General features: G+C 53.0%; 1 protein-coding gene across 1 annotated transcript; it reads right to left on the bottom strand.

Annotated features, from left to right (window-relative positions):
• Positions 1–124: 124 nt before the first annotated feature.
• NRIP2 (nuclear receptor interacting protein 2) lies at positions 125–8,111 on the bottom strand. Its single transcript, XM_019959957.2, has 6 exons — positions 7,798–8,111; positions 4,116–4,271; positions 2,943–3,025; positions 2,176–2,297; positions 1,901–1,953; positions 125–1,597 (listed from the first exon to the last, which is right to left on the bottom strand). The coding sequence occupies exons 1-6, from the start codon at positions 7,987–7,989 to the stop codon at positions 1,505–1,507; spliced, it is 699 nt and encodes a 232-aa protein (XP_019815516.2). The 5' UTR covers positions 7,990–8,111; the 3' UTR covers positions 125–1,504.
• Between the last annotated feature and the right edge of the window lie 8,973 nt (positions 8,112–17,084).

Raw genomic sequence — 17,084 nt, 5'->3', positions numbered from 1 at the left:
ACTCTCAATTACACTGACCCCAGCCAGAAGGTCACCCCAGGGGAAGGTCCACGCTCATATTTCCTGTTTGGGAGTAAGGGCAGGGCAATCATGTAGCGTCCTAGAAGCAGAGAAGGACACCAGCTTAGAGAAACGGGTGTTTACTCCAACAAAGTCGCTGCTGAGCGGAGGGCATTCTTGGGCCTGGGGTCTGCAATGGCGGAAGCAACAGGTGGAAGGGGAGGAACAGGGTGAGACCCAGGAGCGCAGGGATCATGGTGACAGCAGGGGCCAGCACGCTCCTGCACCTGTACCAGGGAGCCCCTCTTCTGGGTGCCAGGGACATAGCTGAGGAAGGTATGTCCAGGGGGCACGGTCTTTCCTGGGCCTGCTCTGGTCTAACCTAGTCAAGGCTCTGGATTTTGTTTCCAACCCAAGGGACGTAGTCCCCTAGTCAGGTTAGTTACACCACTGTTTTACTCTTCCCCCAGATTTGGGACTCAGACAGAAGGACACCAGGCGCCTGGGCCCTAAGGTTTGGGATCCTCTGTTCACAGTGAAGGTAGCAGAGCCTCCTTGGGTCTTTACTGGACTCAGGGCTGGGGTGGGGTGGGGGTTGGGAAGAGCTACTGGTGCCAGAGAAGATGAGCTCAAGCTCAGGAGGCCAGAGGTGAGGGGTGGGAAGGTCGAATGAGGTGGATAGTCCTGGAAGTAAGGAATACTGGCTAGGTAAAGTTGGTGCTGACAATCCCACCATCCCATCTGGCTTGGGGGGCAGTTCTCCACATGCGCCCCACCCAGAGTTCAGGCGCCCCACAGGTGAGAAAGCAGGTGGAGGGCAAGTGTTTGGAGTGAGTCATAGAGGTATATCCAGGGTTTGCACAGGGCAATCAAACAATAACTGGCTTCAGTCGTTTGTAGCCCCAGAAAAGGCAGCTGATGAAAGAGCCCGCAGCCTCGTGGACCGGGCGCTCCTCTCCCGACACGTCCCTGTCATGACGGTGGTTTCTCTCTTGCTCAGCCGAGCACAGAATCGGAAACGTGGGCCAGCAGGGCCAGGGCCCAGGGCCGGTGAGGGGGCAGGCTAGTTGTGAGGTGAGCAACGTGGAATCAAGGCCTCGAGGGTGTTCAGGGTGGACGGGGCAGGCAGGGACAGGCAGCAGTCTGCAGCCTCGGACTCGGGGCATCCCGGCCGCACCAGGGCCCAGCCTGGAGCCCCGCTTTGCCGATGTCCTTTTCTGCAGTCCTGATGTGGCTCTGTTCTTGGGAGGGGATAAGAGAGGATGGGAAAACCAGAACCCTGAGGTCTTGGGCCCTTTCTAGGGATCGCTCTTCCCGGGAGGCAGGGCAGGTGCTGAGAAGCAGAGGAGTGTGGCTGCCCACCAGGGAGATGGGACGGTGGGGTTAGGGTGGTGACAGCAGGGACAGTCCGCAGCTACCAGGCTCTAGTCATGCCCCATCCCCCAGGGCTTTGCCTCCTGAGGCAGGGAGTTTTCCCCCAGGGGACTGTCCGGGGCTGCCGTCGTCACTGGCCGGGCTCTTGGTGCAAAGGCAGGAAGGGCAACTCTGAGAACGGGGCTTTCAGCCGCAGCACATGATGCTCCAGGTCGATGCAGCACTGTGGGTGGGGGCAGTGAGCTCACCTGGGCAGGTGACCCCCTTCCTTCCCACCGTGCCCTACTCCTTGCGCCTCCCCGATTTCATGCACCCAGACCACTGTCAAGAAGGGACCAAGTTCTCCATGTTCTTCAGTTGTGGGCAGATAAGGAACCTCTAAGGAAGCGAGGGTAAAATTCCACATCCTCAACTCCGTTCTTATGGGACGGAGCCTGGTCCACGCTCCCACACCCACGCCTCCTACCTCTTTTTCCCGGGCCCCGGGTCAGGCCAGGGTGTGGTACCAGCGTGAGCATCGCCTTACCTGGAGAGAAAGCAGGGTCTGGAGGCCAAGGCAGAGCTCAGGACTCTCCACATCTGCGGGAACCATTTGAGGACACTGCTGTCCCCCGTCAGCCCTCGCCCTTCTCTTCCCACCCCAGCCCGGGCCCGAGAACCTGGGGGATAATGGGAGCATCTTGGGGGTGGAGTGGCTCGTCTGTGTTGGCCAGAGCTGAGAGGCTCTGCCTTTGCCCCACCCAGGAGGGAGAGCTAGAATTGCTGAGACAGACACTGGGCTCTGATGGAGCGAGGACTTACCTACCACCTGAGCCGAGCACTCCACGGTCTCCTGGCCCAGCTGTAGCTCCAGCTGCTCCACCAGGGCTGGGGGCCCCGGGTGCAGGTCCCCACCTGGGGCTTTTAGGACCCTCTTCCCTAACCTGTGGTTGGGAAGCAAGGCTTATGACCACCACGGCCTCCCACCCCTACCCCATTAATGTCCCTCCCACCACACTTTGGGTTTGCAGCCCATCCCTGGCCCCAGTAGGGTCTAAATCCAGTCTTATCGGCCAGAGCCCCCACCAACTCTTAAAAATAAAAAATGAAGAAAACAGTTTTATTGGGACTTCCCTGGTAGTCCTGTGGTTAAGACTCTGAGCTTCCATGACAGGGAGCTCGGGTTCGATCAGGGTACTAAAATCCCACGTGCTGCATAGAATGGCCAGAAATAAAATAAAGTAATAATAAAATTAGTAGAGTTTGTTACATATTTTTTAAAAATATCAGTAAAATAATAGCTTTATTGAGATACGTTCATATATATAATGAAAGTCACTTTTTTGTGTGACCAAGCCATGCAGCTTGTGGGACCTCAGTTCTTCAACTAGGGGTTGAACCTGGGTCACAGCAGTGAAAGCCCAGAGTCCTAGTCCCTAGACCACCAGGGAATTGCCGAGGGTCACCCTTTTAAAGTAGACAGCAGAGTTCTGCAACCATCACTATCTAATTTCAGAATATTTCCATCACCCTCGTGCGCACGCGAGCACACACACACACACACCCCCACACCCACACCCCTGCCTTACCCCAGGCGGCTGAGACATCCAGCAGAGATCTGATTGTACTGGGTGCCTGTGTCCACCGCCACCTGAAGATCCTGGTCCCGGCACTGAGAAAAGGGAAGGGTCACGGTGAGTCCCTGGGGGTGGGGCTGGGTGGGGGCAGGCACAAGGGGGAATGGGGTGGGATTGACTCTGTCATATTTCCCAGCCCCTGATAAGTCCCTTTCAGAAATGAATGAAGGGAGTAAACTGAGTCTTTAAGAGTGATTCTTCTGGGGGTCATACAGTTGAGGCAGAAGTGGATCAGATCAAGAGCTGTGAGTGGTGAGCGCATACGTTTGGGGAGAATTCCATCAGAAGTGGAGGAACCGAATGGAACTCCTTTTGCTGAGAGGAGGACCGAGTGCATCCTTTGGGGGGGGATCTGGGATGTGAGTGAGGAGAGGTGGGGGCGGGGACCGTGGCACCAATTAGGAAATGAAATGCTAGGAACCAGATTCGCCACTGCAGGTGAAGAATGAGGCTGCTTTCTTTTGGATAAAAACAGACGTTTGAGTTTGCACTTGATACCGCAAAACAAGTCATTTCCTCCTTCTACGCGTTTGCTGAGGTCTGCTGTGTATGGCAATGGCAGGTGGGAGGGGCAGCAGAGGAGGCTGCTCCTCCAGAGGCAACTGGGCGTGGAGGGTCACCAGTCCGGGGACAGAGTGTCTAGGCCTGTGGGTTGAGGGGCTAGAACCTTAGATGTTGAGCCAGAGGAAAGGCCCTTTCATCAGGAAAGTCGGGGACCGTTCCTGGAGGAGGTGACAGCGGGGGCTGGAAGGACATGGGACAACACCCGAGAGCAGGCAGAGGAGGCACCCAGCAAAGTCGGGCAGGAGGGAGCAGGCGTGTGCCAGGGAGGGCTCAGACATGACAAGGCTGTGGCCTGGAGCGTGAGCTTTCCCAGGAGGGCTGCGTGACCCACATGTGTGCGTCATTCATGTGTAGAGCACACCACAGTTTAAAGAGGATGCTTGGCTCATGGGAAAGGAGTCCTGTGGGCCTTGAAAGACGGGGAAGTAGGGAACAAAGAACGTGGAGGACCCCAGTTCTAGGCCCAGGCTCAGGAGGAGTGCCTTGGCTCCCCACCCCTCCTCACCTCCGGGGCAGAAGGGAGGGTGGGTGAGGGGAGCCAGGCCCAGGAGAGGGTCTCACCTTGCAGTTGACCAGAAGCGCTGGCCTCTCGGGCTTGCTGGTCTTCGTCCTGCTCTCCTGGCCGTGGATCGGGGCCTGTGCCCGGGGAGGCTCCCCCTGAGGCCGGCCCGGGCTCCCCTCCACCACCAGGCGCCTCTGGATCACGCTGTGTGGCTGCTGCTCCATCACAAAATGTGGAGATGCTGAACCCCAGTGCCTGGTCTGCTCGGTCCCCCAGCTCACAAGTCCCATGCTCTCCTGCCAGCCCTGCCCCTGGCCTGAGTCTCCCGGGAGTAAGAAGGGGCAGAAGCTTCCCCAAGGGTCCCAGCGGTCAGATCATGATAGCAGAGCAAGCCCCAGCATCAAATCATGCTGGTTTCCAGGACTCCAATGGATAGCTCAGTGATGGAGAGATGCGGGATAGGGGAGGGGTCCGTCCTGAGTTAGACGTGACCTTGCAGGCACTGGTGTGATGCTAGGAGGCAGGTGGCAATTCTGTCTCCTGTCTACAACACAAATTTGGGGACATTTTTTCTTTTTTCCTTCCTCTGACCCCATTCTTCCATGGGATACAGATCCCAGGGTTGACAGTGTGATGACAAGAAGTCAAAGAAACAAGAACAAGAAGGAAAGTCCCAATCTTCTTCACGAGGAAGCTGGGAGCCATCCTCCCGTCCTTCCCCCACAGCCACGCCGCCCTGTCCAGCCACTTCTCAGTTCCACCAGTTTCGCTTCCCGTGTTTACAGCCCACCTTGCCTTCTGTTACTGACTCATTCAGCACAGCTCTCCCGCATTCCTGGGACGCCTCCGTTAGTCCATAAGAACCTGCCTCTCGAATCCACCTGCTCAAAGCCAGGGATTCTCTGAGACTGTGCTACTCGAAGTGCCGTCCTCAGATCAGCGGCTTTACTGTCACCCATTAGAAGCACAGAATCACGACCTACTGAATCGGAACCTTGTTTTAACAAGATGTGGAAATAACCCGTGTGAACCCTGTTTTAACAAGACGTGCAAATGACCCACATTCGCAGGAAAGTTTGAGAAGCGCAAAGCAACCCATCAGACTAAACCTGTCCCTCCCTTGCATGAAATCCATCAGAGGGACCTCCCTGGTGGTCCAGTGGCTAAGACTCTGCGCTCCCAATGCAGGAGACCTGGGTTCAATCCCTGGTCAGGGAACTAGAGTTCACATGCTGCAAACGATGCCACATGTCACAATGAAGAATTGGCACAATCAAATAAATAAAAATTTTTTAATATTAAAAAAAAAAATTCATCAGAGCCTGCCTCTCCCCACTTTGCTTGCCTGGAAGCGACAGCCTGGTGAGCTGGCCACTGCCTCATCTCCCTCTGCTGCCCTGCCTGGGCCAGGCTGTCCAGGCCTCTGCCCCTGCTCATCCCTCCTCCTGAAAGTCCTCACCCTTCTGTAGGCCAGCCTGGGTAACAGGGTCAACTCACTTGTTCAGAAACTGCTCTCCGGAGGGAGGCTTTGATTTTCAGTCTGGGGTTCCAAGAGTGTACTGTCATCCAGGCAGGGTTCACCTCCTCCAGGAAGCCCTCTCTGACCTCTTTGCGTTCTTCTGTCCACACACCATGCAGGGGCAGTGTTGCATCTCTTGTCCCCCGCACCCTGTCATGCATCTCACCGCTGTTTTCTGCCCTTGATGTCAGGTCTGTAACTCACTCCTCTTTATATCCCAGGGCTCGGCTCTGCATACAGTAGGCACTCAATAAATGCCCACCGAAGAATGACTGTGTCCCTCTAAGCTCCACACATGATTCCTCACCTGCCCTCCTTCCATGAGAGCCTGGGACTGTTTTTCTACCCTGGGCTTAATGAGGCCCTTGAGGCTACTCCTGCCGGCAGGCTGCCAGCAGAAAGCCCAGCTCTGGGAAAAGTGGCGGCGAGCGCTGGGAGCGGCTGGGAAGGGCGGCCCGCCCACCTTTCCCACGAGGGGCACAAGCTCTGATCCGACTCCCATACAGCGTGCTCCAGAGTCACCCAGGGAGGGAGACAGGGTCCCCCTAACTGCTGTGTCTTCACTCCCCAAGCCACACAAGCTAACTGCTCCAGATCAATTTGAGAGGTCCTGCGGGCAGAAGGCCGAATCTCCATGTTGGAACAGCAGTGTTACTAGAGCCCCTTTGCCAGGGCTGAACAGATGAAGATGGGCCGATGAGAGCCAAGAACCTGCTTCCCTGCTCCCTTGGGGTCTCAGCTGTGCACGCTGCTGGCAAGGCCATTCTCTGAACTGAAATCTCAGCCTGCTCACTTTTCCCTTGAGTGGGGGTGCTGTTGGGCCAGGTTCCTGGAGGGGGAACATTTGGCTGGGAGGGATGTGGAAAGAGAGGGCTGGTTCAGGAAAAGAAGTGAGGAACAGTGTCTGGCTCCAGGTTTCTGGGAAGAGGGGACTGCTGGAGTGGCCTGAGGTCCCCTGGAAATAGCCTCAAATATCTCCCCTTGCGGGAGTCCCTCCTCTCCAATCCCCTGCCTACTAGGTGAGAGAGGTGACAGGGTGCCCCCAGCCCTTCTACAGAAGCTCTCTTCTCTCCTGAGCCAGAGGCCAGAGCCATCTCGTCTTCTCTGGACCCCGTGAGCCTCACTTTCTCTCTCAGGCTAAATGGAGGAGTAAGAGTGACTGGAGAAGGGACTTCCCTGGGAGTCCAGCAGCTAAGACTCTGTGCTCCCAGTGCAGGGGGCCCGGGTTCAATCCCTGGTAGGGGACCTAGAGCCCACCTGCTGCATGCCACAGCTAAGACCCGGCGCAGCCAAAATAAACAAACATTAAAAACAGAAGAGTAGCTGGAGGAATAACAGCCTTTAGACGGCGCTCCCTATTTCCCAGGCACTGTGCTAAGCCCTTTACAGGTTTAGCTGCTGTAACCCTGACATTCTCTATGAGCTACAACCTGTTATTTTTATCGTCATGTAACAGATGAAGAAACCAAGGCTCAGAGACAGAAAGTAACTTGCCCAAGATGCCAAGTGCTGGAGCCAGGATCTGAACCCAAGATTCCAGGCTCTGCAGAAGCCCACACTCTCAGCCCTTCCCTCTGTCAGAGCGGGGAGCAGAGGGGAGCGAGCGTATGCAGCTGTCCCCTGACTCACCCACCCCTTGGTGGGTGCTCCCTGACCCAGTATCCTTGGTGGGTGGGCGGGGAGGGGGTGCACAGCTGCTGCAGAGGGATGGAAGGAAAGGAGCCTGGAAGGGCACATCAACTAGGAGGGACCCGGGGGGCCCTGAGGAGCCGGGTGCCCAGGCCAGAGCCATGGGAAATGCTGGTGTTCTAGCAGGGGTAAATGCGACAGGCAATGAATGTCCAGTCCCCGTGTGCCTGGACCTGTGGTTTTGGGAGAGGAGTGAATCACAGCCTTGAACCCACCGGTTCTCCGGGCCCAGCAGTAAACAGCCCCCTGCAAGCCTCTGCTCTAACCGGTGCTCTTCACCTCCCTGGAGGGAAGCTTGGAGCTCTCTAGGGAAGCCGAACAATAGATAGGGTCCCCCAGAGCCACCAAGCCATGGCAACAGCCCGGTGAGGAGCCAGGAATGGTCAAGGTGAACCCACAAGTCAGAGCCGCCTCCCCCCACCCCAGGGGCAGGCAGGTGTCTGGAGGCTTGGGGTCTTCACCCTCCCAGCAGAGCCAGAGAAGGTGGGGGTCCCAGCTCCCCCGGGGGAGGGGAGGGGAGAGGGCAGCCTCACCCAGTCCTTGGAGGTGCCAAGCCTCTTGAGGCCGTCCAGGGGCAGCAGGTCGGCCGAGTCCTTGTGCAGGAACTGGGTGGCCTGTCTGAGCCGGCGCTGCTGGCTCAGCCGAGCTCGGCCCCGAAGCTCTGCCTCCTGGCCCCTGTCCCCAGCGTTGCCCTCCTCCCGCGGGGCCTCCGGCCTGATGCTCATGGCCCCCTTGGGGCGGGCCGGGGGCTCCTGAGTGGTCCTGCCCTCCGTGCTCCCTGCCTCTGCAGCCCCTGCTGCGTCCCGGCGGCGGCTCTCCTGACCGGAGGGTCGTCTCGGCGGGAAGAAGAGAGGAAATAAATAACGTGCAGGAGCAGCCGCGTCAGACACCAATTTCCAGAGCTTGCAGTAGAGGGAGTGGGGCTCCGGCTGGAAAAACCCAGCTCTGGAGGGGGTGGGGGGGAGTGGTGGTTGGCAGGGCTGCAGCTGGTAGGCTCTGCAGCATCTCTAACTCTGGGGTCCTGGCCGTAGTGGGCGGTGGAGGAGTGTGTGAATGTGTGCGTGCGTGTGTGGCTGAGGGGGTGAATGTGTGCTGTAAACTGTCAGGGTATCTGTGCCAGGTGGTTGGAAATGCAGCATGTGTCAGTGTGCAGGGGCAGGCGTGAGATGCAGGACAAATATCCCTGGGCATGTGTCTCCTGGGTTTCCCGGCCGTGCCCTCCACCTGGGGTTATCTGCAGCCCCAGGGTGGGGTGCGGGCCAACACCTGGGGTGCAGGTTCGGAACAGGGAGGTCCAGCATTACATTTGTCTCAACAGGGAGCCTCACCCCTTCTGGGTCTCAACCTTTCAGCATCCTTTGCTCCTTTACTCTGGGTCCTGGGTTCCAGGGTTGGCAAGAGCAGCTCTGAATCTTCCCACAAGTAGGGCCCCAGCTTCCCCTTCCCCTTTATGTAAGGCTCACTGAGTCTGGCTCTTTTTTTTTTTTTCTTTTTAATTTTGGCTGTGTTGGGTCTTAGTTGCAGCATGCATGATCTTAGCTGTGTCGTGTGGGATCTTTCATTGCGGCTCATGGACTCTCTAGTTGCGGAGTGAGGCCTTCAGTAGTTCCAGCCAGCGGGCTTAGTTGCTCTGTGGCATGTGGGATCTTAGTTCCCCGACCAGGGATTGAATCCACAACCCCCACACTGGAAGAGAGAGAGAGCCTTGGTGCTCAGTGGTGTCTGGCTCTTTGCAACCCCATAGACAGTAACCCCCCAGGCTCCTCTGTCCATGGGACTCTCCATGTAAGAAAACTAGAGTGGGTTGCCGTTTCCTCCTCCAGGGGATCTTCCCGACCCAGGGATGGAACTCGAGTCTTCCATACTGGCAGATGGATTCTTTACCGATGTGCCACCTGGGAAGCCTTCTACATTGCAAGGCAAATTCTTAACCACTGTACCACCCGGGAAATCCCCTAGCTGTTTTTAAAACAGTTATAATTCAAACATGCAGAAAGTTATAAGGCATAAACAATATCCTTTACTCCTCATCTCATTAAAAAAGAAAAAAAAAACTGCCACAAACATATGTGAAGCTCCCTGGGTGCCTCTGCTCCCCAGATGACATTTGCTCTGGCATCTGGGGCTTCTCCTTCCTCTCTTCAAGCACATAGGTATGTGTATATCCTAAGCAGTGTCATTTCACATTGTCTGACCCACTGTAGACATCCTTCTGCAATTTAAAAAAAATTTTTTTAGGTATGTGGGATCTTTACTCCCCCATTAGGGATTGAACCCACACCCTCTGCATTGGTAGCTCGGAGTCTTAGCCACTGGGCCGCTGGGGAAGTCCCAGTTTGCTCTTTCTTGCTTATTATTTTATTGGTGAGATTCATCCATGGGCTGCTGCTGCTGCTAAGTCACTTCAGTCGTGTCTGACTCTGTGAGACCCCATAGATGGCAGCCCACCAGGCTCCCCCGTTCCTGGGATTCTCCAGGCAAGAACACTGGAGTGGGTTGCCATTTCCTTCTCCAGTGCATGAAAGTGAAAAGTGAAAGTGAAGTCGCTCAGTCATGTCCGACTCTTAGCGACCCCATGGACTACAGCCTACCAGGCTCCTCCGTCCATGGGATTTTCCAGGCAAGAGTACTGGAGTAGGGTGCCATCGCCTTCTCCACACCCATGGGCTAATTCTCTTTAATTGCTGTATAGTATTTCTCTAGTGAATACATCACATTTAGGAAGTTTAGGTTATTTTTCATTTTTATAAACAAAGATGCTGTGAACATTTCTTGCACCTGTCTCTTGGGGTACACCTGTAAGCATTCCTGGGAGTGGGATTGCTGGGGCATCAGATATACATCTTGCCTCTTTTGACATGATGCCAAATTACCCTCCAAAGTGTTTGTACCAACCGGCACTCCATCAGCAGCAGATGGGGTTCCTTGGCTTCATTTCCTTGTCACCACTTGGTATCAGACTTTTCCTTTTTAATTTATTTGGCTGCCCCAGGTCTTAGTGGTGGCACTCAGGTTCTCTAGTTGCCATATGTGGGCTCTAGTTCCCTGATCAGGGATGGAGCCTGCACCCCCTGCACTGGGAGCACACAGTCTTGGCCACTGGGCCTCCAGGGAAGTCCATTCTCAGACTTTGTAGAGCCCTGATGCATCTGCCACCAGATTTTTCTCTCCAGCCTTTTGTCCCCACCATCATTGGCACGCCCTGGTCAAGGTTCTGCTGACTTGTGTAGGATACTCAAAGGGTGAGTCTTGACCTGGGCCCTGCTCCCTGGGGCTCGATCCCATCCAGGCAACACAGAGGCACATGCCCATTCAGACCAGGCAGACATTCCCCTGCCCCACTGTGGACCACGCCTCCTTGAGGCACTTTGCAACCACGACAATTACATTATGATCCCCATTTACAGATGAGATGTTAGGGGTTCAATTGTGTCCCCCCCAATCCATGTGTTAATGGCCCAACCTCTAGGGAGTTTCTCAGGTGGTGCTTGCTAGTGGTAAAGAACTTGTCTGCCAATGCAGGAGACATAAGAGACAGGTTTGATCCCTGGGTGGGGGAGATCCCCTGGAGGAGGGCACAGCAACACACTCCAGTATTCTTGCCTGGAGAATCCCATGGACAGAGGAGCTTGGTGGGCTACAGTCCATAGGATCGCAAAAAGTTGAACATGACTAAGTGACTTAAAATGCAGGCACGCACACAACCCCTAGGACCTCAGAATGTAACCTTATTTAGAGATAGGATCTTTATAGAGATAGTCAAGTTAAGATGAGGTCATGTGCTGCTGCTAAGTCTATTCAGTCGTGTCCGACTCTGTGCGACCACTGAGACAGCAGCCCACGAGGCTCCCCCGTCCCTGGGATTCTCCAGGCAAGAATACTGGAGTGGGTTGCCATTTCCTTCTCCAATGCATGAAAGCAAAAAGTGAAAGTGAAGTCGCTCAGTCGTGTCCGACTTAGCGACCCCATGGAGTGCAGCCTACCAGGCTCCTCCATCCATGGGATTTTCTAGGCAAGAGTACTGGAGTGGGGTGCCATTGCCTTCTCTGAGGCAAGTAGGTTTATCAGTACCATTTTTCTAAATCCCATGCATATGCATATATATGATACTCATTTTTCTCTTTCTGACCCAATTCACTCTGTATATCAGGTTCTAGGTTCATCCACATCACTACAACTGACTCAAATCCGTTACTTTTTATGGCTGAGTAATATTCCATTGTGTATATGGGTGTGTCCTTCTTTAGTCAGTCAATTCAGTCGCTCTATCTCGTCTGACTCTTTGTGACCCCATGGACTGCAGCACGCCAGGCTTCCCTGTCTTTCACTATCTCCCGGAGTTTGCTCAAACTCATGTCCATTGAGTCGGTGATGCCATCCAACCATCTCATCCTCTGTCGTCCCCTTCTCCTCCCACCTTCAATCTTTTCCAGCATCAGGGTCTTTTCTAGTGACTCAGTTCTTCGCATCAGGTGGCCAAAGTATTGGAGCTTCAGCTTCAGCATCATTCCTTCCATTGAATATTCAGGACCAATTTTCTTTAGGATTGTCTGGTTTGATTGCCTTGCAGTCCAAGGAACTCTCAAGAGTCTTCTCCAACACCACAGTTCAAAAGCATCAATTCTTCAGCGCTCAGCTCTCTTTATAGTCCAGCTGTTACATCCATACATGACTACTGGAAAAACCATAGCTTTGACTAAACTGACCTTTGTTGGCAAAGTAATGTTTCTGCTTTTTAATATGCTGTCTAGGTTGGTCATAGCTTTTCTTCCAGGGAGTAAGTGTCTTTTAATTTCACAGCTGCAGTCATCATCTGCAGTGATTTTGAAGCCCAAGAAAATAAAGTCTGTCACTGTTTCCACTGTTTCCCCATCTATTTGCCATGAAATGATGGGACCAGATGCCATGGTCTTAGTTTTCTGAATGTGGAGTTTTAAGCCAACTTTTTCACTCTTTCACTTTCATCAAGAGGCTCTTTAGTTCTTCTTCACTTTCTGACATGAGGGTGGTGGCATCTGTGTATCTGAGGTTATTGATATTTCTCCTGGCAATCTTGATTCAAGCTTGTGCTTCATTCAGCCCAGCATTTCACATGATGTACTCTGCATAGAAGTTTAATAAGCAAGATGAAAATATACCAGTCTGTTGTTCCATGTCCAGTTCTAACTGTTGCTTCTTGACATGCATACAGGTTTCTCAGGAGGCAAGTCAGGTGGTCTGGTATTCCAGTCTCTTTAAGAATTTCCCAGTTTGCTGTGATCCACACAGTCAAAGGCTTTGACGTAGTCAATAAAGCAGATGTTTTTCTGGGACTTTCTTGCTTTTTTAGTGATCCAACAGATGTTGGCAATTTGATCTCTGGTTCCTCTGCTTTTTCTAAATCCAGCTTGAACATCTGGAAGTTCACGGTTCATATACCGTTGAAGCCTAGCTTGGAGAATTTTGAGCATTACTTTGCTAGCGTGTGAGATGAGTGCACGGTAGTTTGAACATTCTTTGGCATTGCCTTTTTTTGGGATTGGAATGAAAACTGACCTTTCCCAATCCTGTGGCCACACAGGATTTTTGCCACACAGCAAATTTCCAAATTTGCTGGCATATTGAGTGCAGCACTTTAACAGCATCGTCTTTTAGGATTTGAAATAGCTCAAATAGTGTTCTTCTTCAAAGGAGAAATTTGGACCCCGCGAGATCTGCAGTTGGGAAGAATACCACGTGAGCATGAAGGCTGAGGGTGGGGTGGGGTGTGTCCAGACCAGAAAGGTCAGAGGTCACCAGCAAACCACCAGCAGCCGGGAGAGAGGCCTGGAGCAGATCCTGCCTCACTGCACTCAGGAGGCAACAGTCCTGCCCAGTCCTGCCCACACCTTGACCTTTGGCTTCCAGCTTCCCCGGGACAGCAGGACAACACATTTGTACTGTTGAAGCCACCCAGGTTTCAGGGCTTTGTTACGGCAGCCCCAGGAAGCGAGTACACCAAGACTCAGAAAACTTACTCAAGGTCAAGTTCTGAGGTCGGGGGCACAGCCAGGACTCAAAGCCTCCTGCCTGTCTCCCGAGTCCTGCTCGGTCCCTGCTGTGCCAAAGCCAAAGCACGAGGGAGACGGCGAGTGTGGACTGAAAACCAAATACTGGTGTGATTCCACTTACCCAGCTCAGCCCCCACATCCTGGCTTCCTGTGGCTTCAGTTTCAGTGGAATATTCCAGCTCCCTTCCACTCCCATGCCTGGATACCCACTACCCCCATATTAGCCGGGCACAGAGGTTGAAGAGGCTCCAGTGGCATGTACTGGGGTCTCTGGTTGTTACAGCGGGATTAACCGTGCACGTGGACTCTGTATATAAAGATGCCCGGCAGGCCCATGTTGACAGGTATCTCCCCCAACCTCATTCTCAGCCTTCCATTCCGTAGGTCTGAAAAGTCTTCAATGTCTTTCTTCAAGAGTCCTTTATTAATACATTCTTTGGAGGGGGGCCACAGTCAACGGTTAAGAATGAGGGGACCCTTGGGGGCTTAGCCATGTTGCCTCAGGCTGGGCTGACAGCCTAGATGGGTTTCCCAGCGTGTGTCTGCATCCCACAGGACCGTACAAGCTCCTGTGGTGTAGAAGGGGGATTTGGTGGGGCGCGGGGGGGACTTCCCTGGTCATCTGTAGCTAAGACTCTGAGCTCCCAAGGGTTGGGGCCCAGGTTTGATCCCTGATCAGGGAACTAGATCCCACATGCCACAACTAAGAATTCTCATGCCTCAACTAAGACCTGGCACAGCCAAATAGATAAATATTTTTAGAAAATAGAGAAGAAGATGGGGGACTTGGGCGTTTGAAGTTTGGATGGGGAGAGGTTGGGGACAGTGTCACCTCTTTCCCAGTGGATCTGACGAGGCCTGGGAACCAGTCGTGCTCAGGAAATACCATTCTCTGGAATGTGGCTGCAGAAGGGGTCCAGCTGGTCCCTGTTTCTGTGGCTTAAATTAATATTGGCTCTCTCACTGTCTCATGGTCCCACAGGCTCGGGGGTAAGGAGACTCTTGCTTTTTGCATCCCTTGGCTTCTTCCTTTGTAAATTTGTCCCTTGCCCCACGTTGCTGAAGCTGAAGAACTCTGGCCACCTAATGCGAAGAACTGACTCATTGGAAAAGCCTCTGATGCTGGGAAAGGTTGAGGGCAAGAGGACAAGAGAAGGGGACGACAGAGGCTGAGATGGTTGGATGGCATCACTGACTCAATGAACATGAGTTTGAACAAACTCCAGGAGACAGTGAAGGACAGGGGAGCCTGGTGTGCCACAGTCCATGGCGCCGCAAAGAACTGGACACGGCTGAGCGACTGAACAGCAACACTGTGTGTTAGACACTGAGCGAGACCCTGGGGGCACAGTGGTGAGCCAGATGGAGCCCTGCTTCCATACAGCTCACATCCTGATGAGGAAGGCAGACTATAGACAACTGCATGGATGATGCCGGGGAGGGCTGGGTGCTGGAGGATACACCAGGGCAGAGGAGACGGAGGGATGAGCGTGGGGCAAATGACATTGTGTGGAGATGAGCACAGGGGAGGGGGCAGGCCGTAAGGTACCTGGCGGAGGTGCTGCAGCCGGGGGTAACATGGGCCAGACTGGCCTGGGCTGATGCTCCCACACCACACCCTAGGTGCGGTAGACCTCCAACCCCTCTGCCCGGGCTGGTGCCCCCATCTGGTGACCAGTCACTCACACCAGCAAGATGTGGAGAGATCAACCAGGAGGCCAGCACGGAAAATTTCCTCACTCTCCCAAGTGGTGCCTTTGTCTTTTTAATTAACTGGAGAAAAATTACTTTATAATGTTGTGTTAGTTTCTGCTGTACAACACAGTGAATCAGCCATAAGTCTACATCTATCCCTCTTTTCTGGATTTCCTTCCCAAGTAGATCACCGCAGAGCACTGAGCTCCCTGTGCTGTACTCAGTTCTCATTAGCTATCTGTTTTATACATGATATATCAACAGTGTGTATATGTCAATCCCAACCTCCCAATTCTCCTGGGCAGTGTTAACCCACAGGGGTCAACAAGTCACTGACCCTGGACCTGACAGACCCTCGGGGTCAGGGTTCCCTCTACCGAAAGGGCACACAAAGCCCTGCCCAGCGGGTTCTCAGAACTGCGGATGGTGATAGATCGTGTGTTTCTGGCAACAAGGAAGGCTGAGAGGCGCTAGGAGGTACTGCTCTCTGGGCCTTCACCCCCACAGATTCTCAGGACTTCTGGAGAGCTTTCTGCCTGCAGGTAAAACCAGATACACCTTGTCTCTCCATGGGGTGTCAGTCATTAGTGATCTGAGACTTGTGCTGACTGATGCATGGCCACTGGCCACACATGGTTACCGAGCAGCGGCGACAGGACCAGTCTGAACTGAGACACACTGTAAGGATAAAATTCGTGCTGGGTGTTGAAGACAATACCAAAAACAAAGTGAACTATCTCATTAATAGAAATTATCTCATTTTAAGAATGTAAATTACATTACTTTTTAAACAAATATTTTTTTGATATGGACCATTTTAAAAGTTCTATTGAATTTGTTACAACATTGCTTCTGTTACACATCTTGATTTTTTGGCCACAGGGCAGGTGGGATTTTAATTCCTTGACCAGGGATTAAACCCACTCCCTCTGCATTGGCAGGTGAAGTCTTAACTACGGGCCCACCGGGGAAGTCCCTACATTACTTTTCTATTGATGGTATTTTGGATCTGTTGGGTTCAATAAAATATGTTATAGAAATTAACGTCCCTTGTTTCTTTTTTCTTTTCAAATATGGCAGCTAAGAAATTTAAAGTTGTATATGTGGCTCCTTTATATTTCTGCAAGACATCACAGGTTTAAAGAGATTCACAACTTGTTTCCTGGAACCTGGCAAAATCCACTCCAGCCTTTCTTCACCTTATCAGAAAGCTCTTGTGTCGAATCTAAATCCCTGTGAAGGGAGTGTCCGATTCTTTATGATCCCATGGACTGTAGCCCACCAGGCTCCTCCATTCGTGGGATTTTCCAGGCAAGAATACTGGAGTGGGTTGCCATTTCCTTCTCCGTGAGATCTGCTTGACCCAGGATCGACCCCGAGTCTCTATCGTCTCCTGCACTGGCATTGGTAGGTAGGTTCTTTACTACTAGCATCATCTGTGCTGTACTTAGTCACTCAGTCATGTCCGTCTCTTTGAGACCCCATGGACTGTAGCCCGCCAGAGTCCTCCATTTGTGGGATTCTCCAGGCAAGAATCCTGGATGCAATTGTCACTTCCTTTTCCAGGGGATTTTCCCGACCCAGGGATTGAACCCAGGTCTCCCACATTGTGGGCAGACTCTTTATCGTCTGAGCCACCTGGGAATCCCTGTAGCTGTTTTCAAAATCCCCACTCTCTTGTCCAAGCCTCGGTAGACATGGAGATGAACTGGTTCCCACCTTCCTTGTGATAACCTTTGATGTCTTTAAATATCTTTACACAGTTTCTTTTTAAGAAGAATCTGAGTAGTGCTGTTTCTTATCGTGGAGGTTAGAGATGGAGGTGGGGGAGAGTCCATCTAGCATTGTGAAGTCATCTAGTCAAACGCCCTGCCACATAAGGAAATTCCCAGGACATCCTCCTTAGAATGGTTATTCAGAGCTGGACAAACAGCTCCCTCGGGTCTGTGGAGGGTGAGGGCAGCCAGGTCTATTTCAGGCTTTCTCCTCCGGCCCTATCAGATCTGCTCAAGGCAGGCATGACGCTTTTTCCAGAATTCTCCTGTCCAGCAAGGGTCCCAGGAGGCTGGGCCAGTTTTGAAATTTTTCTTCTACCT

This window comes from Bos indicus, chromosome 5, assembly GCF_029378745.1.
Source record: "Bos indicus isolate NIAB-ARS_2022 breed Sahiwal x Tharparkar chromosome 5, NIAB-ARS_B.indTharparkar_mat_pri_1.0, whole genome shotgun sequence".
Classification (NCBI taxonomy): domain Eukaryota; kingdom Metazoa; phylum Chordata; class Mammalia; order Artiodactyla; family Bovidae; genus Bos; species Bos indicus.
This window is presented reverse-complemented; position numbering and strand designations above follow the sequence as displayed.